The sequence below is a fragment of the Sapajus apella genome, unplaced genomic scaffold, assembly GCF_009761245.1.
Source record: "Sapajus apella isolate SASKATOON/1434 unplaced genomic scaffold, GSC_monkey_1.0 scaffold34, whole genome shotgun sequence".
NCBI classification, from domain to species: Eukaryota; Metazoa; Chordata; class Mammalia; order Primates; family Cebidae; genus Sapajus; species Sapajus apella.
Window position 1 is genome coordinate 13257841 of NW_022436974.1, and position 23870 is coordinate 13281710.

At 39.2% G+C, this 23870-nt stretch overlaps 1 protein-coding gene and 1 long non-coding RNA gene across 5 annotated transcripts in view; one reads left to right on the top strand and one right to left on the bottom strand.

The window, feature by feature from the left end:
- The window catches only part of LOC116563220, a 56268-nt gene extending 39286 nt beyond the window's left edge, over positions 1 to 16982 (bottom strand). Inside the window, exon 1 of the long non-coding RNA XR_004274285.1 lies at positions 16775 to 16982. This is a non-coding gene — a long non-coding RNA (uncharacterized LOC116563220). The remainder of the gene's footprint in view (positions 1 to 16774) is intronic.
- Positions 16983 to 17028: 46 nt separating this feature from the next.
- Positions 17029 to 23870, top strand: part of CTSC (cathepsin C) — a 49952-nt gene continuing 43110 nt past the window's right edge. For 3 of the 4 annotated variants that reach the window (XM_032295822.1, XM_032295823.1, XM_032295824.1), the window contains exons 1-2: positions 17039 to 17309; positions 19775 to 19920. In XM_032295822.1, coding sequence (XP_032151713.1) covers positions 17138 to 17309; positions 19775 to 19920 — 318 coding nt within the window. In that variant the 5' untranslated portion in view covers positions 17039 to 17137. Of the gene's footprint in view, positions 17310 to 19774; positions 19921 to 23870 lie in introns of all 4 variants that reach the window. The other variant, XM_032295821.1, reaches the window with a different exon arrangement.

Below are 23870 nucleotides of genomic sequence, written 5' to 3' on the forward strand. Positions count from 1 at the left end.
GATAATGTCTTTTCCAGAGGAGAGGTGGATAGGTCTGCCAGAAATCCCTAAATAAAACTAGGATATCCTCATCTGAGAGTCCCTCAGCTGTGACAGCAATTCACAGAGTGATCATCTGTTACCTGGGTCCATGTCTGCAATGCCTCTGCTTCTTTTAGTATTATTAAATAAATATTATTTAATATTATTGTGAACTCCATGTACAGACTTTTATTAGCAGCAAATATTTCCTCATTTACACAAACCATAATTTTTTGCTCAGTGCTATATGATTTTTTATTCTTAATTTTAATTTTTTATTCTTAATTTTCTATTCTTAATTTTGTCTGTATATTATGTGGTTTTTAATAGGATAGCTGCACAGATGTGACATTAATTAATGAAATGCTAAAAATATTTGAGATTCTTATTTTAGTTTACCAAAATGCTTTCCAAAAATTCAAACCAAGCTGTGTTCTCACTAGCCATGTCACAACGTGTTTTCATAACTATAATCTTTCACTTCTCCACCGCTCATGGTTTTAGCTATTCTGGATTCTTCACACTTCCTCAAATTTCTATAGAGCTTTCCAACATAGTCTTTCCTTGACTTTAAACGCTGTTGCCATACACAACTCTTAACCTGCAGAGCTCAGCCTATCACTTTCTTAGGGAGTTCTCTGACTTCCTAAACTACCATACATTATCACTATGATACTGACACTTACCTTTGTGATACTCATCCCACATGGAATTGAGGTTTTATTTTTGGCTTAAATTTAAGCTGCATGAGAACAGAGGTCTCATTTGCCATGTTCATTGCTGACTCCCTGCTGCTAACACAGCTTTGCATGGCATTAGTAAATATGCGCTTTTGTATATTTCTCAAATGAATGAATCCTTCTTAAGTAAGTGAATTTTTTTCAACGTTCACAAAAATCTAGTGAGGCAATTATCCTAATTTGACTTGTAATGAACCACAGAAATAGTTTGATCTTCTCAACGTCCAATGAGCTGGTGACAGAGACATAATTATAAGCCAGGTTTCTTGGCTCCTAGCAGATAACTTTTTCCAATATATGTTTCAGGTATTTTGAGTATTTCTGTGATTTAAAATGACATTTTTATGCAAATTGGATTCTAGGGAGAATCATAGAAATTCTCTAAATATTTATTGTCTCTGTGTCTATAGAGATATAGAATAATACCTCTGAATCAATAATTTCTCTATTAATGTTAAATTTCTCAATTTAACAAAATCAGATTATAATCACAGAGGGAACAGTTTCTTTTTTCAGCCTTCTAGGGAACTGTGTTAAACTTAGTTCAGAAAATTAGATGATAGTTTCATTTTGATTTTCAGACATGTCATGTGAATCATGTGCAGATGAGTTTTTCTTAATTAACTCTTGCAATATGCAACAGATTTGTTGCCTAAAACTTAAGTTTCTTGAAAAAAAATCAAGAAAGACAGTCCAGCATGGGACACTAATTTTATTTATTCCTCTTCATTCAGGTTCTAAGCAACTAGAAAGTTCAGCTTGTGGTAATGTTTCTATACCCTTTTATGAGAGAAAAATGATAACTTGACAATAGAAAATTTTAAAAAGCATCTCATTATATGACACATTGTGGTATAACAGTATAATGAAACCTACCAGGTTCAACATGCTGCTCAACCTATAGCACAGAACCACATGCTCATAGCAACGTGCATTAGGGGTGTCCACACTCCAGTTTCAGGGACGCCTAAGTTCTCTGGAAGGTTAGGGGCTGTTGACTCCAGATTTCTGATCAGTGTCCCAATAAATTGAGAATATTTGCCATGAGCCCAAGAAATAGGACACCAATTTGGCATATGGTCCTGCAGATAGAAACCGTCTCAAATGGCTATGACTTAGGGATGGCTGAAGTAAAAAACCATTCATCGAATATTAGACTTCAAATTTCCTTGCTTTCATCGTATCATTCTTTCTTTCTTGGTCCTTGTTCTGTATATCTTAACTTCTCTTTTATGAGCCTCTTTTCTTAAGCTCTTTTTTGCTAAATTTATTTTGAAGTATCTTCAGCCCTTTCTTTCCCCTTTTCCCCTGCATGATACAGGCTTTCTTTGGGTGTTCTCTACTCTTGTAATGTCAGCTCTCCTTTATTTAGTGATGACTAATAAAAACTGTGTTAGCTAGTACCTAAGGTAACCTGAACCCTTTGTAAATATTCTCATTGTCTACCTATTCCTTCAAGAGAGTAGATGATCAGTAAATATTTATTGCATGATTGAGTGACCATTCCCCTGAGCCTTATACCAATATTCCAGGCTTTTACTGGACAACTCCATTATTATATCCCACCATGTACTTTTTTACAAAAATACCTACTCTACTGTCATTTTCTCTTGCTTAGTAGCTGCAACACCTACCAGTAGGTATTCCATATTGGATAGAAATTTACTGAATAAATAAAGTTTTTAGGGTTAAAAAAGTATTATTTTATTATCCATGGATGACCATTTATTCAGAATATACAGAATATCTCTTTAGTCTGTGTACAAGTAAGGCAGTATGATATACTGGGAAGAAATAGGTATCTGATGTTTCATAAATTGAAAATCAATAAAAGTTTCTAGTTGAGCTACTTATTAACTGCATGATGTTTACTAAGATGCTTAATCTCTTTGTTTGGAAAAAATTTTCATTTCCAAAATGAAGTAAATAATGCCTACCTTATAGTGCACCTGTAAGGATTAGACAGTGTGAATATGCACATATTGTCTATAGATAATAGATACTTAATAAGCAGTAACTGTTATTATAAAAATGGATTATACCCATACCTGCTGCCTCTCTCCATGCTCTCACCTTTAATTCAATTTCTTTGTTCTTCCAAGTTTATTAATAATGCAGTTGTCAGAACTCTGTACCCTACATCAGTGCAAAGCCCTGTTAACATTACAGAAGTCAAAACAGGAAAAAATATATTAGAAATTAAAAACATAGGCAACCTAATAACAGTATAAATTTGCATTCCTCGAATTCTCTCCTTCTAATCTTAACTAGATGTTGAAATGAGATCAAACCCAGCACTGGCAAGCTGGCAAATGTTTGAGAGATCATTTGAGGCTGAAGGCTTAGGCAGAATTTCCAGAGGAGAGGGCTGTTGTGCAACACTTATGGATAGGCAAAAAGTATAAGTTACAAACAAGATATAATATACATACATGGAAGTATACCAATAGCATAGCAACTAATCTATTAACAAATAATTAAATAACTGAAAAGTTACAATGAAGTTACATTGAGAGATTTCAATTACTCTTTCAGAATTAAAAGTTGTAACAGACAAAAAAAAGCAAGGTCATAAAGAGATAATACAATCACATTGAGTGCGTATCACAACCTGTTGAGAAGTAAAATGTAATTTTTTATATATTCATTTCATAAAATTTAGCCATTAACTTCACCACAAAGAAAGCATTAATAAAATGGGCCAGTGCGGTGGCTCACACCTGTAATCTCAGCACTTCAGGAGGCCGAGGCAGGTGGATTATGAGGTCGAGAGATCGAGACAATCCTGGCTAACATGGTGAATGCCCGTCTCTACTAAAAATACAAAAAATTAGCCACGCAGGGTGGCACACTCCCGTAATCCCAGCTACTCAGGATGCTGAGGCAGGAGAATCACTTGAATCTGGGAGGCAAAGGTTGCAGTGAGCAGCCAGCCTGGCTGACAAAGCAAGATTCTGACTCAAAAAAGAAAAGCATTAATAAAATCTTAAATATTGGCAATTTAGATGTCAGATTCTCAGAACAAACTACTAACATAAGAAAATAAATTATAGTTGAAACTTAACTTGTTATAAGAAAGTGACTTATTAATGATCTATAGAACAAGCTAGAAATCAAATCTAAATTATAAACTTTTTTAATAAAAATGAAAAAAGCACTTTATATTAAAACTTGTGGGATGCAAGTTTGTCTCGAAAACTTAGAGCTATGTCTTTAGTATTTAAGAAAAAGATTGAAAATGAGGTGCTAAGTACTATGTTAATAAATTAGGAGAGGAAAAATAAAATAAGACAAAGGAAGAAAAAATTAGAACTAATAAAAGATAAAATTAGCAAAAACAAACAAAATTATCAGGGTAGATGAATACATCCAAAGGCTTTTTTTAAACAAATATCCAAATTTAGATCCATCAAATCCTTCATTAAATGAAAATATACAATTTTGTAAGTAATAAAAAATTTTGAAAACAAAAACAGTAATCCTAAAATGTATATGGAGGGGAAAAAATGCCTGAGAAAAGCTGAGAAATATAAAAAAAGAATAGTGAGGGAACTTGCTTTAAAACTAATTACTGACACAAAACAGCAAAATACTCCAGAATTTGGTATTACAATTTAGAAGGAAAATAATATGTATTTGATAAATGGTTCTGGTACCACTGACAAGATGAAAAGACAACTTATATATCATATCATATAGAAAACCAGGTTTTAGGTGTTTCAGAGACACAATATTAAAATTAAAGGATAATTATTTGAAATATTTCAACCAATTTTAAACAAACTTGAAATATTTAAATTAAAAAATGTTTGAAGTAACTCAGAAAAGAATGGATGTGTTTGAGGAAATGGCCAGATGGGACATGGCAGGACTGACATTGCTGGTGGAAATGTGATTAGCTAAGTCTGTTCTGGACGTTTAATCTAGCAATGTCTATTGACATAGCAGGCAGAACCTGGGAGGTGGAGGCTGCAGCTGAGATTGCACTACTGCACTCCAGTCTGGGTGACAGAGTGAGACTTTGCTTAAAAAAGAAAAAAAAAAAAAAAGGCTCTTCTCTGGCCTGCCACCATGTGAGATATGCCTTTCACCGTCTACCATGATTATGAGGCCTCCCCAGCCACATGAAACTATGGAGTTTCACCATGTTGGCCAAGATGGTCCTCATCTCGACTGCATGAACTGCCTGCCTTGGCCTCCCAAAGTGCTGGGATTACAGGCGTGAGCCACCACACCCAGCGGTGAGGATATTCCATACACTCTAGAGAACAATATAAACCCAGAGATCACTGCTCTTACCAGTTAACTGGTATTACAAAGCACCAGTGGCAAGACTCCCCTCACCCTCAGCTGTCACTTCTGCTGGCCTCAGTGACTCACGTGATGGTGGGATCCAGACCTTCATCCCCAAGGAGGCTGAGCCCCTGGTCATCATGCCCTTTTCAGGTCAGAGTTGCATGACCTGTCCATTTGCAGTTACAGTGAAACAAAGGAACACCAAGAAGCACCCAAGCAGATCACCTGGGATCCACAGGAATTCCTCCTTGCTCCACTGTGTAACAGCTTTATTCCTATTTATACTCAGAGTCAAACACCTGTACCAAGACAAGGGTGCCAAGACCCTTCTTCTTTTTTGTTTTTTAGACAGAGCCTGCCTCTGTTGCCCAAGCTGGTGTGTAAAGGTGCAATCTCGGCTGACTGCAACCTCCTCCTAGATTCTCATGTCTCAGCCTCCCATGTAGCTGAGACCACAGGTGCACACCACTATGCCTGGCTAATTTTTGTATTTTTAGTAGAGATGTGTTTTCACCATGCTGGCCAGTCTAGTCTCGAACTCCTGAACTCAGGCAATCTGACTGCCTCAGCCTCTCAAAATGCGGGGATTATAGGCATGAGCCACCATGCCCAGCGACTCTTCTTGATGGCTAATCCGGGACACAAGCAGCTCAGAACACCCAGGAGGTAGACATTGCTTATAATTTAATACAGATCTGTTTCTTTTACTTTTTCTTTTCTTTTTTCTTTTTTTTTTTTTTGAAATGGGATCTCGCTATCTTGGCCAGGTTGGTCTTCAACTCCTGGCCTCAAGCTATCCTCCTAACTCGGCCTGCCAAAGTGCTGGGGTTACAGGTATGAGCCACCATGCCCAGCCCTTTAATACAGATCTTTTTGGCAAAAGTGTGCACCCTTGTAGGACTGGCACCTCTAACCCTGCAGAGCCCAGAGTTGCAGAGCTGGCAACAAAGTCTCCCTCTGGGTCACTGGAGTAATGGTAAGTGGAATCACTCTTCCTTCCACCCCTTGGTTCCTGTACTCCTTTTTTCTTCTCTATGGGGACCCAACGCCATGTAAAGGTCTTTGTTCAGGCTGGGCATGGTGGCTCATGCCTGTAATATCAGCACTTTGTGGGACTGAGGTGAAAGGATCACTTGAGCCCAGGTGCTTGAGACCAGACTGGACAATGTAGCAAGACCCCATCTGTTTTTAGAAAATAATAAAGAAAACTGAAAAAAAAAAAAAAGACATATAAAATTTATCATCTGTTGACCCAAATGCTTGGCAAAGGAAAATTTGCTCCCAATAAACCTCTTCATTTTTGTTTTTTTGAGATGGAGTTAAAGCTGGAGAGTAAGTAGTCTCTGTCAGCATTAAATAAATATTATTGAGCACCTATTATGTGCTAGGAATACAGTAGTGAATAATACAGACAAGGCTCAAGCTGCATAGAGTTTATATTCCAGTGAAGCACATACATAATGCACAAGAAAATGCAATAATTCAGGCAGTTTTAAGTATTACCTGGAAATAAATAGGGTGATGAAAAATAAAAATGAAACTTAAGCCTGTTAACAGGCTGAATGGACCATTTATTGACCAAGGGTATCCCAGAGAAACCTTGAAAATGAGTTATCAGCCACAATGCGATGGGAAGTTGGACACACCTTGTTAAACCCCCTTGGTTTCTAACCACTATTTGCTTTTTTTCCTAAGGGTTAAAGCAAGCTTGCCCAGCTCACAACCCATGGGCCACATGTGGCACGTGATGGCTTTGAATATGGCCCAACACAAATTTGTAAACTTTCTTAAAACATTATGAGGTGTTTTTTTGTTTTTTTTTTCTCATCAGCCATTGTTAGCCATTGTTAGTGGTTAGCGTTAGTGTATTTTACGTGTGGCCAAAGACAATTCTTCTCCTAGTGTGGCTCAGGTAAGCCAAAAGATTGGACAACCCTGGGTTAAACAGAAACCAGCCCTTTGGAAGTACTCACTCCACTACTGAAATCAATCAATGCCTAATGCTGCCCCTTCTTTTTGCAGTTTCAACAAGACAACCAACTAGCATTCCTTCCTGATGAGAGACCACCGACCATCGAGTGGTTCTGGAAGTCTACAGGAAGATGAGTAGTGAGGGTTTTGTTGTCCTCTGCTTTAATTTTTGAGATGAGGAGGCCAAAAACTCCACCCTCAGATGTTGCTTATGGCTTATTTTTTGCACATGGGTCCTACAGAGAGGAATGGAGCAAAATTGCACATGCGTATTTTTCTCCTTTCATAAACATTCGTGACTTCTCCTATAGTTTATTGAATATGTATATTTGGCCACCTCATTCAGGATAAATCCCTGTCTTATTCTTTCCACTCTCATAGTATCTGTTTCTGGCTTCTGGCCAGAGGCTACACTTCCTGGCCTGTCAGAATGGCCACCCTCCAGGCTGCAACCCTTTATGAGGAACAAAACTCTCTTTTATGTATTTATTAACTTCCTCATTCTTCAGTTGAAAACTATAAAATCAAATAGCTGAAAAAGGCCACCATAGATATTATGGTCAGTGGAGGCCTCTCTGAGAAGGTGAAATATTTATCAGTGAGAATTTCACAAACAGTGAGAATGAACAGCCTTTTGAAAAAAAACAATGTGAATCATTTCAGGCAGAGAAAATGGCAAAGTGCAAACAAAGATAATGAAGAGAGAAGTCTAGGGGGTTCGAGGATCAAATAAAAAGCAAGTTCCTAGGAGAGTGAACAACTAGAGGAACAAAGGGATAGATGCGGCCAATGATGTAGGGCCTGGTGGGATTTTACTCAAACATGATAAAAAGGTAGCCTATTGAGGAGTATTAAGCAAGGGAATTAATGATTCATGTTGAAATTTTAAAAATCAAAGTGATGATGGTAGACTCAGTCAGACTCAGTACATAATCAGATATGGGGTGAGAGACAGAAGAGGGAAGAGCCAAGGAAGACACTTAGGTTCCTGGCTTGTGCATTAAATTCAATGAAAAGAAAATGAAATTAGAAGGTAATTGCTATAGTCCAGCAAGAAATTATGGAGTATTAGACCAGAGTGGTATTAGTGGAAACAGAGCAAAGTGGACACATTCATGAAGTTTGTCCTTGTCTCTTCAGTGTTGCTCTTACTTGTGCAGCCTATGGCTTAATCCTCTTCTATCAGTAAACAATGCTTCTAAAAATTTTCATTTCAAACACTTGTTTATTTAACAGAAATAGTGAAGTGAGAATGAGATCAAATAGTAGAGACTATCTCAGTAATTCATAGTTTCACAGATGACTCAATATGCATCATATGTGTAGTTCACTTGTAAAACCTTTGTTTTTGATTTTATATTTGGCTGCATCAATAATTAGACAAAATTTCACTCTCTTAACTCCATTCTAATAATCTGACTTAAAGCCAGAAGTCTTGTTGGTTATCAGCTTTCTACTTATCAGCAGTATTTTTATTAAAAAGTCACTTATCCTTTCTGAGCCTCAGTTTCCTTATTTATAAAATGGGAGTAATAATATCTGAAAGATGACTCTCAGATTGACATAAAATGTGAATGCACTGTGCAACTGTTAATCAGTTATTCAAATAGAAAGCATGATTGTTATTTTTCTAATGTTATAAACTCTTATTTCATCACATTAAAAAAGCTCACCTATTTTTTTAGATCTTAACTGAATAAACCTAGAATATTCAGATGCATGATGTACAATAGTAACACTAGTGAGCCACAGTTTGTAAGGGTTCTGCTTTCTGTAATTTTTCCATTCTTGCAATTGTGTCATAGTCATCTAACCACACAATCACACTCTGCTCATCCCTCTTTGCGTTGTGATAGAGGGCACATATTTTTGAGATAGCGGTCAGTGAGAGATCTCAGAGTGGAAAATTATTCTAGTGCAGAGGTTTTCAGAGTGTGCTCCATGGGCCTACGGGGATCCTTTCAGGAGTTTTCAACATACCTCATTTTCAATTATATATCTGTATAATGCTGGTTTTTTCATATTCTTCAACTAAAGCAACATATTTCAATAGATGGAATGCAGAATGGATAAGATAGCACTCTTTCATTGAGCTAGACATTAAAGATTTTGCATATCAGTAAGACGACCTTGCTCTTCCCATTTTTGTTTGTTTTGGAACTATAGCTATATTTTCAAGAGTGTAGCTTTCATTTTTTATTGTTTAATGAATAAGCCAATACTCATTTTTTCATGTTTCATTTGTAATAGGGTAAATATTATCAGATATTGCCTACATAAACAAAAGCCCTCTGGGGTCTGTCCTTTAAGAATGCAAAGGAATCCTGAGAACAAAACTTTGAAAAACATTGGTATAGTGCAATCAATGAAGCTGGGCAGCATTACCAATGCAAACCTGTTATTTCTTTTCTTCCACCGTAATGGTAAGGTCTAATTAGCCGAGTTTTCTTGTACAGAAATTTCATTATTCTCTTATTCTGCCTTTTTTCCTGCTTAGCTTCCTATCTTCTTTCCTGTCTTTTACATGTTTTATTGAGAGACTAAGTGAGTAAACACTGACCACGTTCTGTGATGAACTTTGTTGTACAAAAATAATGCAGTCCTGCTGTCAAGGAGTATGGAGCCTGTGGAAAAGACAGTCATTCACTCAGATAATTGCAATGAGTTATGAACACAGGAGCATGAAGTCATAGGAGCGAGCGTTTTGACATCTGCCTAGAAGATCAGAAACGGAGTATAGTGCCCAGGACATCACAAGGCCTGAACAAATCATTCAGCCTCCTTTTTATGCTTTGAATCAACCCATAATTTCAAATGAAAGTTTCCCCACTGTGGCCTCCAGGACGGTGCTCTCCTCCCATTTCTCTTCCAGAGAGCACCTGCCATAGGGATGCCCTTTGCTGACAGCTTGCAGCCATCATGACTTCAGGATTTACCTCAGCTCTCCAATCAAGGCCAACTGCTAAGTGTAGCACAGGTATCGGGCCAGGCCATGTGGGCTTAAACCAAGCTCCCCTATAGACAATCTTTGCCCCAGAGTTCCTTGCTAGGCTGGCCAAGGCTATCTCAGACGTGTATCTCTAATTCTTCTTTGCCCCAGTCCTCTTTGCTTCCTTCTTTTTGCAGGTGTCAGATTACTGCCCTGTCATCTGAGAGATTCTCTTCTTATTTCTGTTTCTTCCTACCTTTTCCTTTCATAGGCATTACTCTCTAATAAATTCTTTGAGCCTCAATTTTGTCAGACATAAAATGGAAATCAGGTAACATTTCTTCATACAATTGTGAGATGATTAAATGGTATAATATTAATATATGTTTGTTATTTTGGTAAAAGGCAAAGTGGTAAATAACATTATGTTATCATTACTACTAATTACAGAGTTATACACGATAGCAAAAAACATTGTACAATCAAATTCTTCCTCTAAGACCTTTCTTTGTTTTGATATGCATTCCAGCATAGAGTTTTTCCAATTTATTCACGAGGCAGAGAACACAGAAATCATACTATTCTTTCCCAAATGCTATGAAATACAGATAAATGTTTATCAATCAAGACATTCATTTATTTAACAAATATTTGAACCCTTATTGTGTTCTAGAAATTAATCAGAGTGCTAGCATTACATTGAATTGGATTTGGAAACTACTGCCTAAATAACAAGGAAAATTTTCTAATAGAAATATACACAGTAATACACGTAGTCAGATTTCCACAGAGATCTGTATTATCTTATTTGGTCTTTTTGAAGCCAGGTAAGGTAGTAGTCACTGGGAATGTAATTACAAACATTTTATAGACGATAAAACCAAGACACAAAAATAAGTTAAATAACTTTCTCAAAATTAAACACCCAGTGAGTGTCACAACCAGACTTCAAACAGAGGTAGTTGGCTGAAGTCCTTGCCATTAATGTCTTAGCCAGTGATTCTCAAATCTTAATGTACATCAGGATCCCCTCAAAGGTAATTGTTAAAACACAAATTGCTGGGATTTACCCAGACATTTTCTTATTTGGTATATATGGGAGTCAGGAATTTGCATTTCTAACAAATTCCAAGGATACGCTACTGTAGTTTGAATATAGTTTGCCTACTAAAATGTATGTGTTAGAAATCTGGTTACCAATGCAACAGTGTTGAGAGGTGGGGCCTTTCAGAGGTGATTAGGTCATAAGAGCTCTGTCTTGATTAATGGATTAATACAATCATGGATTCATGGATTATAGGCTATTAAGGAAGTGAGTTAGTTATCATGAATGTGTTATAAAAGCCAGTTTTTCTGTTTCCTGTGTGGCTCCCCACCTGGTGATGCCTTGCACCACCTCAGGACTCTGCAGAGTCCCCACCAGCAAGGAGACCCTCACCAGTTGTGGTCCCTTGACCCTGGACTTCCTAACCTCCAGAACTGTAAGAAATAAAGGTCTTTTCTTTATGATTACCCAGTCTCAGTTATTCAGTTATAACAATAGAAAATGGACTAACACAGATAATTGGTACAAAGAAGTAGGGCTGTTGCTAATAGTGAATACCTGAAAATAAGGACATGGCTTTGAAACTGGATAATGAACAGTCTGGAAGAATTTGGAGGAGCAGGCTAGAAAAAGCTTGTATCACTGTGAATGCAGCATTAAGGCTGATTCTGGTGAGCGCTTAGAAAAACAAAAGCTAGAGGAAGTCTGAAACTTCTTAGAGATTATTTAAGTGGTCGTGATCAGAATGCTGATAGAAAGATGAACAGCGAAGACCTGATGAGGTCCCAGATGGAAATAAGAAACAAGGTACTGGAAAATGGAGTAAAGGATTGCTGCTATAAACTGGCTAAGACCGTGGCTAAACTGTCTGTGTCCTAGGACTTTATGAAACGCAGAACTTAACAGTCATAAACTAGGATATCTGGTGGAAGGAATATCTAAGCAGCAAAGCATTTAGGCTGCTCGATGGCTACTTTTAACCACTTACAGTACGCTATAAGAAAAAACAGGATAGAAAAATTTAGAAAATTTGAAGCCTGACCATCTTAAGAGTGAATGGGGTGTTTGAATATGGTCAAGAGATTGCTAAAGAGATCACCATGAATAGAATGAAGCCAGAGGCTATTGTTCATGACAATGAAATTAAAAACCCCAAAGGCATTTCAGGGATCTTTGAGGCTGCCACTTCCTCACAGGCCCTGAGCTCTGAGAGGGCAGAATAATTCTGGGGAATGGACTGCTGCCCAGGGCTGCACTGAGTCTCTACTCCCCGCATTCCAGCACACTGCTCCTCAGCCACCCCAGCTGTGGTTCAAGCAGCCACAGGTGCAGATTAACCTGCAGCTCTAGGATGTACAGGTGGTAAACCATGTCAGTATCCACGTGGTACTAATTCTGCAGGTGCACAGAATGCAAGAGCTGTGGAGGCCTGGCAGCCTCCACATAGATTTTGAAGAATGTATTGGACTGCCTGGGGGTAAAGCTACTGCAGAGAGCTTCCAGTAGGGCAATGCCAAGTGAAACAGTGGAACTGGGGCTGTTGCAGAGATACCCCCCTGAAGGCAATGCCTAATGGAGCTCTAAGAGTCAGACTGCCACCAAGACCCCAGAACAGTAGAGCCAACAGCAGCATGTAATACCTGCTTGGGAAAGCTGAGGGCACCAGTATGCCTTGAGGCCTCCCTGAATACCCCATCCCCCAATGTGTTCAAGATGCTGGACATGGAGTCAAAAATATTATCCAGCCTTAAAATTTAAGTCTGCTCTTCTGGATTTTTGACTTGCTTGGGCCTGTTACTTGTTTCTTCTGGCCTATTTCTCTCTTTTGAAAAGAGAATGTATACCTATACTTGTCCCACCAAAAGAATAACTTTTATGATGATTCTACAATTTTACAAAGAGGTGAAACCCCCACCTTTGCAAAAATTATAACTGAGGAAATTGTGAGAGAGAAAGAAATCAGACCTGATTCCATCTTGCTTCTAACTTTTAAGCTGTCCTTTCTGAGTCTCCTGGAAGTAGATAACTTGTTTTGATTTCAAAAACTCACAGATGAGACATTAGACTTTTGAGTTGGTGCTGGAACAATTAAGTCTTTTGGGACTACTAGGATGGCATGACTGTATTTTGGATTTTTAGAAGGCCATGAATTCTGAGGGCCAGGGACAGAATGCTATGGTTTGAATATAGTTTGTTCCCCTGAAAGTGTTGAGATTTTGGACCTTTGAGAAGTAATTGGCAGTGCCCTCATTAACGGATGAATCCATTCATGGATTAGTAGACTAATGGATTAAGGAGTTATCAAGGGTCAGTTATCATGATGGTGGGTCTGTAATAGGTACTAGTTTAGCCATCTCTCATGACCTCCCTTGCCATGTGATGCCCTGTACTACCTTAGGACTCTGCAGAGTCTCAACCAGCAGCCCCCATTCAATGTGGCCTCTTGACCTTGGACTTACCTGTCTCTGGAACTATAAAAAAATAAGTTTCTATTTCTTTTAAATGACCGAGTCTCAGGTATTCGGTTCTAGCAATAGAAAACAGACTAAGACAGAGGCTGATGCCGCTGGTCCTAGGCTACAGGTTGAGAACTACTCCTAAGTAATGCTGCCTCTGTGTAAACCTACTTCTAATTATGGCAGCCTAGTGACAGACTCTGTTTTGTACATACACTCACTTTTGCTTTATGAAATTTTAATATATACCGAATTTTGGGAATGCAACCTCCCGATAAATCTTCAACAGAAAATTATACTTTGTTCTGGAAATTTGACCAATAATTGTCTAACATCAACAACCCTGGTACAGTGTTTGAGTGATTATTTGATAAGCTATTTGAGTTATAACTCATCAGAAAACATTTCTGTTCTCAGAAAAAAAGTTCCTACCAGTTTTACCATGATTCTACAATTTTATATAGAAGTGAAACCCTCCTTGAAAAAATTATAACTGAGGAAATTATGACAGTGAAAGAAATCAGACCTAACCTACTTGTATCTTGCTTCTAACCTTTAAGCTGTCCTTTTTCATTCCTGGGCATAGGTTGAAGAAACTTAGGAAAGTAATTCAGGTCATGCTTTGACTCTGAAACAAAATTGATAATAGCCCTTTCCTGAAAAGACCCCCTTCTTGCCTGGGGGGACCAGTCTGCCTTTGCAGGACCAACAAATTAGCTACAAGATTAGAAATTAAGGTTTAGGGGTCATGCAGCCTCCGGCTCCAAGAGTCTGCACCCTCTTGCCCCCTAGGTTGCTCCTGGGGATAACATCTCTATTGTAATATCTAAGACCAGTGGTTGAGATATTTTGCAGACCTTACACTCCATGGATCAGCTGACACCACTCAGATCGGTAATCGGGTTCAACCATTTCTGCCATCCCACCCAGGAACAGAAGATAGCAAGAAAACCTCACTTAGACCCCTCATGATTCCATCTTTAACCTGACCAATCAGCACTCCCTACTTCCCAAGGCCCTATCTGCCAAATTAGTTTTGAAAACTCTCATCCCTGAATGCTCTGGGAAACTGATCTGTGTAATAATAAAACTCCAGTCTCCACCCACAGCTGGCTGCGCATGAATTAAATTACTCTATCTCCACTGTGATTCCTAGTCTTGATAAATTGGCTCTGTCTAGGCAGCAGGTGAGGTGAACCCATTGGGCGGTTACAGAAGTGTGAAGAGCAAGTATCTGAGTGCCTCATTATGTTTTCCAATACATTCAAACTTGAACATTTTACATGATGGAATATATTTTAATATATTAGAAATGTACTAAAAATATCTGATTTCTTCTTTATATTACATTTGATATTACTTTTTTTATTAAATGGTTTATATATGAATTTCATTTCAGAATAGTAAAGGATTTGGGATCTGATCAGTTTGAGAATCAATTTTGTGTGTGTGTATGTGGAATGGAGAATTAGTATTTATTTTTGAGTGAGAACAGTTTGGGGATTATTAGGTTAGTGGAAATAAACTAAACCAAAAATCAATGTGCCTGAGGTTTATTCTTAAATCTCAGTAAGTGGCAATATGACATTCAGCAAGTGATTTAACTCTGAATCTCCATTTCCCAATTTTAAAATGAATCCATTAGACTAAGAGGCCTCCACTATCTTTTTCTATTACTCATTCATCGAATAAAGACTGTTTTAAACATTCTTTACAATTAAGTGTGTTACTTTGATTACATTCATCAAATACACTTCCACATAAACTGGCTCTTCAATATTGATGACCTAATACAACTTTTAATGTTTTAACAGTCAGTAACACACTTTCCCAGAGATTTAGGAAGGTAACTTTAATCTGTTAGGATAACTTTAAACAGTAAGTGTGTTAGCTTAATTATACAATGTCAGCTTTTAATTCTAAGAAGGTCTATAAAACCTAAAAGTAAGGTCTTCCCTGACCCTCCCCCACCCCCAACCCCGGACATTTGAAGTTTGTGCCCCCATTGAAGAGTATTTTCACCTTTGAACTTTCAGGGGCAACTCATTTTGCCTCACTGAAACCGGGTTTCAGGTTTGGGAACCAAGATAAGGATATTAAGTACACTTTTTTAACATTTAAGGACACTTTCTGGATAAACCAGAATCTAGGGAGATAGAAGTGAATAATTTGGATCTGCTCTCTTTGAATGTTTATAATCTGGTGAAAAATAAAATGGACATATGGACCCAGTGCAGTGGCTCACACCTGTTATCCCTGCAGTTTGGGAGGCTGAGGCAGGCAGATCACCTGAGGTCAGGAGTTCGAGACTAGCCTGGCTAACATAGTGAAACCCCATTTCTACTAAAAATACAAAAAATTTGTTGGGCATGGTGGCGTGTACCTGTAATCCCAACTACTTAGGAGGCGGAGGCAGGAGAATCACTTGAACCCAGGAGACTGAGGTTGCAGTGAGGCAATCCCGCCACTGCACTCCAGCCTGGGTGACAGGGAGGGATGTGGTTGCGGGGAGGGGGAGGGAGGCATATGAATATTTATTCGTGACCAGTGTAAAGGGGGCAAAAATTCGTATGCCAACGAAAACGGGGACACATCAGGTCTGTCTTGTTCATTACTGTGTCCACAGGGCCTGACACCTAGTAGGCTCAGGGGGAGAAAAGTACCCCAATTAACAACAAAAGACAGGAAAGTAAGGGAGGATCTTACAGAAAAGAGTGATACTTAAACTGAGCAAGGAGGCACCCGGAAACAGTGCTACCTAATAATTGTTGGCAATCAGATTGGCACACTCCAACGGTTCATAAGACTAGACTTCTCCCATCAGCTAGCTTCCTTCCTCACCCTTCTCACCCTGGGCAACCGGCTTCCTCTCTCTAGGTCGCCTGCTTTTCACCTGTAACATAGAAGATGTTGAGCAATACCACTTCTGAAAGAGCCCTGAGTGTGTGTGCCAGGGGGAAAACCCCTACAACGCTAATACACCAAAACTGCACGTTTGCACAATTGAGTTCTGCTGTATGCAAACCGGCAAACAGCATTTACAGGGAAACAAAACCAAATCAAGCACATAAAAAGGCGGGAAGAGTTGGAAAACAGAAGGATGGTAAGTTCTCAAACAGCTAGAATAGTGGATGTTAGTGAAGTTTTTCACAGGAAAAAAAAGTTGGTAATGAGGCAACCGGACCTGAGAAAAAAGACGAAGAATAGCAAGTAAAACACAACTCCTCTTGTTAACTCTCTCCTTCTGCCGGCCTCTGTCACCTGACCCACCGCATTACCCCACCCCGCACCCTCTTTCCGTCCCTCCCCACATTACTGCACAGGAATGAAGTCTGGGTCGTGGGCGGACCGCTTGTGCCTCTTAAATCCTCTTTTTGTCGCCCCGACAGTGCAAAATTTTGAAACGTCCTTCGGCAAAGAAATCCGTCCCTGGGCCCTTCCCTAGGTCAGGGTCCAGGTGCAGGCAGGTGAGGCGCGACGTGCGCTCCCAAGCCCCCGCTTCAGCGGCGGGCGCGCGCCTGGCGCCCAACCCCCAACCCCCGCTGCTCAGCGGCCCCGCCCCCGCGTTTCCGGAGCGGCGTAGCTATTTCACCGCGCTCGCCTCGCGGTGCACTGACCCACAGTCCGCGGCGCTCGGCTTCCTGCTCGCTCTTCACCTCCTTTCCCAGCCCCTGGCAGCATGGGAGCTGGGCCCGCCTCGCTGCTCGCCGCCCTCCTGCTGCTTCTGTCCGGCGACCGCGCGGTGCGCTGCGACACACCTGCCAACTGCACCTATCCTGACCTGCTGGGCACCTGGGTCTTCCAGGTGGGCTCCAGCGGTTCCCAGCGCGATGTCAACTGCTCGGTTATGGGTAAGCCGCCGGCTCGGCAGTCCCCCGGGTCGCCCTTCTGCCCTTGAGCCCCAAACGCAGCGCCGCGCCAACCACCGCTTCGCCCCAGGCAGACGGTTGTGGGTGGCCAGAGCATCTTGACTGGATTCGGGGACCCTTGGGGCCCTTCTTCCCCGCCAGGACCGCGAAGTTAAAGTTTATCTGCTGAGAACGTCTAACTCCACACTCTCTTGGTTATCTTGGGGACACAACACTTTTATCAAGAACTTTTTTATCCTTCCCATTAACTTTTTTTTTTTTTTTTTTTTTTTTGGCTAGTTTGTTGGTATGAGAGAGACTTGGGAACTGGAATCTTTTGATTCCCCAGTCGGATCTGTCAGCGTTATTTTTAAAATGATTTTTTAATTTTTTGTTATTATTGTACTAGTGAAGACAGATGAGCTCAAAGACGCTCGAGGATATAGCAGGAAGTGTTCTCTTTTTGTTAGGTTGTGGGAAAGGGCCCTTCTGCCCAGCAATTTTGGTTGGAGCATGTGCTAATGAGTACTAGAAAACGTCTGTACTGTTTCATGCATTGCAGGGAGGTAAATTTTTTAAAATAATTAATAACAAAATTTAACTCCGAACCTAATAACTATATTTAGAAATGCCCGGAGTCATGCACAATGCCTGATTCATGGAAGGCTCTCAATAAATACCTAGTTTTTGAACATACTGGGGATATTCCATATGCCTTCAGATTACATGGTTACTCCTAGAACAAAGAGCCTAGTGAAGGGGGTGGAGTGGAAAAAAAGAGTCACTGGTCAGAAGAGTCACACTGTGGTCCACCCAAACCCCCTTACAGCCTGTGACTTTGCAGAGTCAGTGAAAAATCAGCTATAATTTTCTTGTCAGCAGCAGAACAAATTGGTTAAGTTTTTTTTGTTGTTGTTGTTTTGGATTTTTTTTTTATTTTTTTTTGGAGAACGGAGTCTCTCTCTGTTGCCCAGGCTGGAGTGCAGCGGTGCAATCTCGTCTCACTGCAACCTCCACCTCCGCCTCCGCCTCCGCCTCCTGAGTTCAAAAGATTCTCCTGCCTCAGCCTCCAGAATAGCTGGACTACAGGGGCGTGCCACCATGCCCGGCTAAATTTTTTTTTGCGTTTTTAATAAAGACCGGGTTTCACAGTGTTAGCCAGTATGGTCTCAATCTCCTGACCTCGTGATCCACCTGCCTCGGCCTCCCAAAGTGTTGGGCTTACAGGCTGAGCCACCGTGCCCAGTTTTTTTTTGTTTGTTTGTTTGTTTGTTTTTTTAACTTGAGTTTGAAGGTTGGGGCAGAAAGAGATCAGGATTTGCACTACCCTGTCACGTGCAGTCTCCCATGTCAGAGTATTAATTTGAAACAGGAAAAACTGTTTAAAGTATAGAACTCTCCAGATGGACACAGCTGAACCATTTTCAGGCAGGCTTTGCCTATAAAATTACCTTGGGCCTTAATCCGTGAATTAAAGGCACCCGCAGATCCAAGTGCTCATCTGTGAAGCTTAAACGTTTCATTCCTATCAGTACAAATTAGTTTTAGAGGATACAAACTTCTGGTTTGCTAAATACACTTTGGAAGGATTCATCTTATGAGGTACCAAACTGTAAAGCCATTGAGGAGAAAGGTACAACATTGCTTCTCTGAATAGATTATTTTGTGTTTTCTCCTGGGCTTAGCACATTGTCCTCCTGAGGATCTGATGACTAGTCTGTTTATTTAGCGTTTTGTTGTCATACCTTTTATTCTTACATTTCTCACTTTTGAGTAGCATTTTGTCTTCTCCCTGTTTCTGGAAGCCTATAATTTTCAACATTCCCCATTTTCTTCTTTTCTTCAGTGGAAAAAATTTCTTTATTGTTGGGATGCTTTGGAGAGATACTGTACTTTTTGGTGTCTCCCTTCCTGCTGGCTACATGGCATCTCTCTCTCTCTCTTTCTTTTTTGCTTTTTTTTTTTTAAGACAAGGTCTCACTGTGTTGCCCAGGATGCAGTGCAGTCTAGCAGTCATAACTCACTGCAGCCACCAACTCCTAGGCTCAAGCAATTCTCCCACCTCAGCCTCAGACTCTCAAATAGCTGAGACTACAGGCATGTACCACCTTACCCAGCTAATTTAAAAATGTATATATTTTTGTAGAGAAAGCCTCTCACTGTGTTGCCCAACCTGGTCTTGAAGGCCTGACCTCAGCCCCCCAAGTGCTGGAATTACAGGCATGAGCCACTTCTCCTGGTTGCATATCTCAAATCCTGAGAACCTAACTTCACAGTCTTGCCTGGGAGCAGGAGCTGTTTGAAGCAACAAGATGGAGACTCTGGTTTCTTCACTAGGCAGACTGTGTTCAAATTGGGTAGCCTGAAAGGAAAGCAGCACAATTATAATAGAAATTGGGGAATTCTTTCCCTCATTGAAATCCAAATACTTTTCCTTTATTGTGCCCTTTTTTTTTTTTTTCCTTTAGGACCACCAGAAAAAAAAGTAGTGGTGCACCTTCAGAAGCTGGATACAGCATATGATGACCTTGGCAATTCTGGCCATTTCACCATCATTTACAACCAAGGCTTTGAGATTGTGTTGAATGACTACAAGTGGTTTGCCTTTTTTAAGGTTAGTTTTGTTGGAAGTTGGGTTTACATTCTCAATGATTTAATATCTGAAATCTCTTCTTATTAGTAGACTCTCAGAATTTTAATTTTAGATTAAGAAGATAGCCAGCATTGACACCACTCTTCCCAAGAGTAGTAGCTGGTATCATTTTGCCACTTCACTTAAAATTATGATTTTACTAGGTTTAAGATATACCAAGTCTACATTTGAATATGTACAACAACCGTATTTAAAATTTACATAAATATTTAAGATTAAATTCTTAATTTATTTTTATTATTATTACCATTTTACTTCTAAATGTTGCCATCCTCATTTGGCATTGTTCTGAATCTGTATGTAAGATACAGAGATTACACATTTTGTTTTCTTGCAGTTATTACGTTATCCTTCTTATTACTACCTGTTGGCTATGAGAGATTGACCTAAATAATTCATTAACCTAAATGTACTAAATATGTTGAGATGAGTAAATTTTTTCTTTTTTTTTCGATTAAACTAAGAGAAAGGGAGAACCTAGGAGTTATTCCTTAGGCTGGTTAAAGTAAAAGGTAGCCAAGTCAACCAAGTTTGTTTTTTTCTTTCACTAGGAAAGAACTATTGTTCATTCTCATAACACACTGCTTCCCATTGCAGACACACTCAGGGTTAAAATAGTTTAGCACAAATTGCAGTCCATCCCATTTGTTCATCTCAAGCTGGAATTTTTCTTGTAGGCTAAATTTTGGATACATAAGCCTGAAACTAGGCGTTTCTCATTATACATAGAGAATAAATAAAGACAGAATTTTTCATGGAGAAAGGTTTACAGCCTTTAAAACATCTGGAAAGAAGTGGGAAAGTAGGTTTATATAACCTTTAAAGCATCTGAAAGAAGTGGGAAGTAGGGAATGACTGTTAAAGATAATAAGACAAAGCACCAACAAAGGCATAGTTTTGTTATAATTTTGTTATAATTTCACATGGGAGTTGTGATTTGTCATGAGGATATGGCGGTCCAAGCAAGCTTACCATATTTTTTAGAATAATAACTCCCAGAAATATTTTTAAAATAGGGACCTCTCTTTAATATGGGGGGGAAAAAAAAAAGGCGATAGAGAGGAAGAGGTTGCCTCTCCTCAACTAGATTTGCTGATATGATATTCAGCTGGTGGAAACCAGCTTGTCCATCCTGGCTGTTGATGGCCATCAGTCCACTGAATTACTGGAAACCCATGCTTAACCAGTTGTTAACTATTTTTAGTATCATTTCCACATGCTATGTATTTTTTTTAAAAAAAAAAAAAAAAAAGAAAAAGTATATATATATATATATAATAGTGTCTATATACATTTTAAAAATTATATATGTGGTATATTTAACCTGAATATAATCTTTGGTGTGTATGTTGATGAGCCTAGGTCTTTGCGGACCTCTTACAGTTACTCTGTCACAGCCCTTCAGCGGTTCTTTCCCTTCAGATTAAGAATCAATTGCCTGTGGAATTTATGTTACCATGTACCATAAACCTTGTGTATAATTTTCTGTCATTTTCTTTTCTTCTGTCTCTATCTCTTCTTGTTTGACACACAATAGACACTTAAATTATTACCAAAAAAAAAATGAATGAAGTGGAATTCAGTTGGGAAATAGGTTAAATAAATTATTTAGGAGATGAGGAGTAGATATAAATAGACGAGTACATAGTTTATTCATTTGACTTAGAAAATTTTTCATTCTTCAATTCTGCAGAGTTAGAGAAACTGATGGGGAAACTCCCCGAATCATTATTTAATTACCAGAGATGTAATAGATATAGACAAAAGCAGTTTTCTTATTATTTTTTCATCAGTTTGTTCTTAGCTTAAATAGTGGTCCAAAGCTGGTAGGGACAGAGGGAATTAGCTGATGGCTGAATGAGGAATTGGATCAATTCATGCAATTCTTGTGAATCATGATGTAAGCAGATTTGGTGTTTTGCCATAGACTAAGAACATTAATCACATTAGGTCAATAGAAAATCCCCTTTTAAAGCCCAATAAAGTTATATGTGTTCCCACCTGTAAGTTAGAAAGAGTTAATATATATGCCGTTGGAGGATAGAACCCTGCCATCTGGATGGCATTGGTCAAATCCTTATTCTTTCATTAGGAATAACAATAGGAAAAATACTCTTGCCCTACTGATTTCAGAATATGTATGTTTTAAAGTGCCCATTTGACAGAACCATTATCAAGGGCATGTTTTCTTTTTCTGCAGAAAAATCAACCACTCTGGTCAGTAATTAGGTCCTGTGACAAGGACCATAATTTTCTTAGGGAGAGTAGAATAATATAATAGGATACTTGTTTTTGAAACTTAATATAATCAGATAGTTCCAGATAAACATAGTTTGCAAAGTGATAAAGTGCCATGTTATTTTAGTAAATCCAACTGCAAGAGTGTTGAGAAGTAGAGTTTAAAAACTTAAAAAAGGCATTAAGATGGACTTGACTTTGAATAATAAAGTCACTCATTGTTGGTGGGTGACATTTATTAATATAGAAAGTTTACGGATTTTACCGCAAGCATCAGGGTATTTCCTGCAGCTGGGGAAACGGTGCTTCAAAGAACACATAACTCAAGAAAAATGCAAGCCCATATACTAAGTAATGCATGGAGAATCGTTCCTACAGAAAAAGAACTTTTACATTAGAATTTATTTTTGTAAAAGGAGGAAACATCAAAACTTGAGTAGTATTTACTATTTAATTTTAAGTGTCTTACATAAACAACAACATAGCCTACTCAACCTACTGCCATTACAGAAATATTTGACAAATTTTTGCCATACTTACTTGCCATCATTATTCTATGCACTGATATCCTACAATCAGTCAGATTTTCATGCCTCTCCACTGACTCATGGGACCCTCCCACTTGCTTCATTTTACCTTATTCATGTATGCTTCAGACATGCTTGCAGTAAATTGTTTGTTGTTCTTGCTGCTCAAGTTTGTTGAGTGGTTGATACGTGCAGGTTATTTGTATGCTATGATATGTATAGGTTTTGTCCATGGTTCCTGGCTCATAACTCACTCCCAAGACCCTTGTTACAGAAACCAGAATCTCTCTCTCTGATCTCCTACCCTCCTTTCATCTGCCTACGGGACTCTAATCTGATTGTGGGTTCTAAGACCCTCATACCAGAGAGTGTTCTGCCCCATATCACAGAAAAGCAACACTACACAGAGAGACCAAGAAGAACCTGGACAGGCCTTGTTGGGTAGATCATACCCTTTTTAGCTAATTACATATCAACATGGTTCTCCATGCTTTAATCATGTCTATTCAATGAAGGCTCCATAAAAGCCCAAGAAGAACAGATTTGAGGGAATTCTGGAGAGCTAAACATGTAGGGGCTGACAGGAAGGTGAAGAAGAACTGATCATGCTGGAAGGGTGGTCCACCCCAACTCCACGGGGACAGAAGCTCCTGTGCTTGGGACGCTTCCAGACCTTGTACTATGTATCTCTTCAAGTGCTGCGTATTTATGTCCTTTGAAATACCAGTAATAAATCAGCAAATGTGTTTCTCTGAGTTATACATGCCACTCTGTCAAATTAATTGAACCCAAAGAAGGGTTTATGAGAACTCCAACTTGAAGCTGATCTGTCAGAAGTTCTGGAGGCCTGGACTTGAGACTGGTGCCTAACGTGGGCAGGCAGTCTTGGGTACTATGCTCTCAGTCTATGGGATCTGAAACTATCTCCTGGTAGATAGCACTGGAATTGAACTGCAGGGCACTGAATTGAACTGGAGGGCACTGAGCTGGTGTCTGCTACAGAATTGATTGCTTGCTTGCTGATGGGGAGAACTTCGTACATATTTTGGGGTCACCGAAGTCTTTTGTATTGATTGTTGTTGCTGACTGAGAGAACAGGAAAAAGCATGTTGAGTAGTTTTTCCATACTGCAGTATTCTTTTAGGC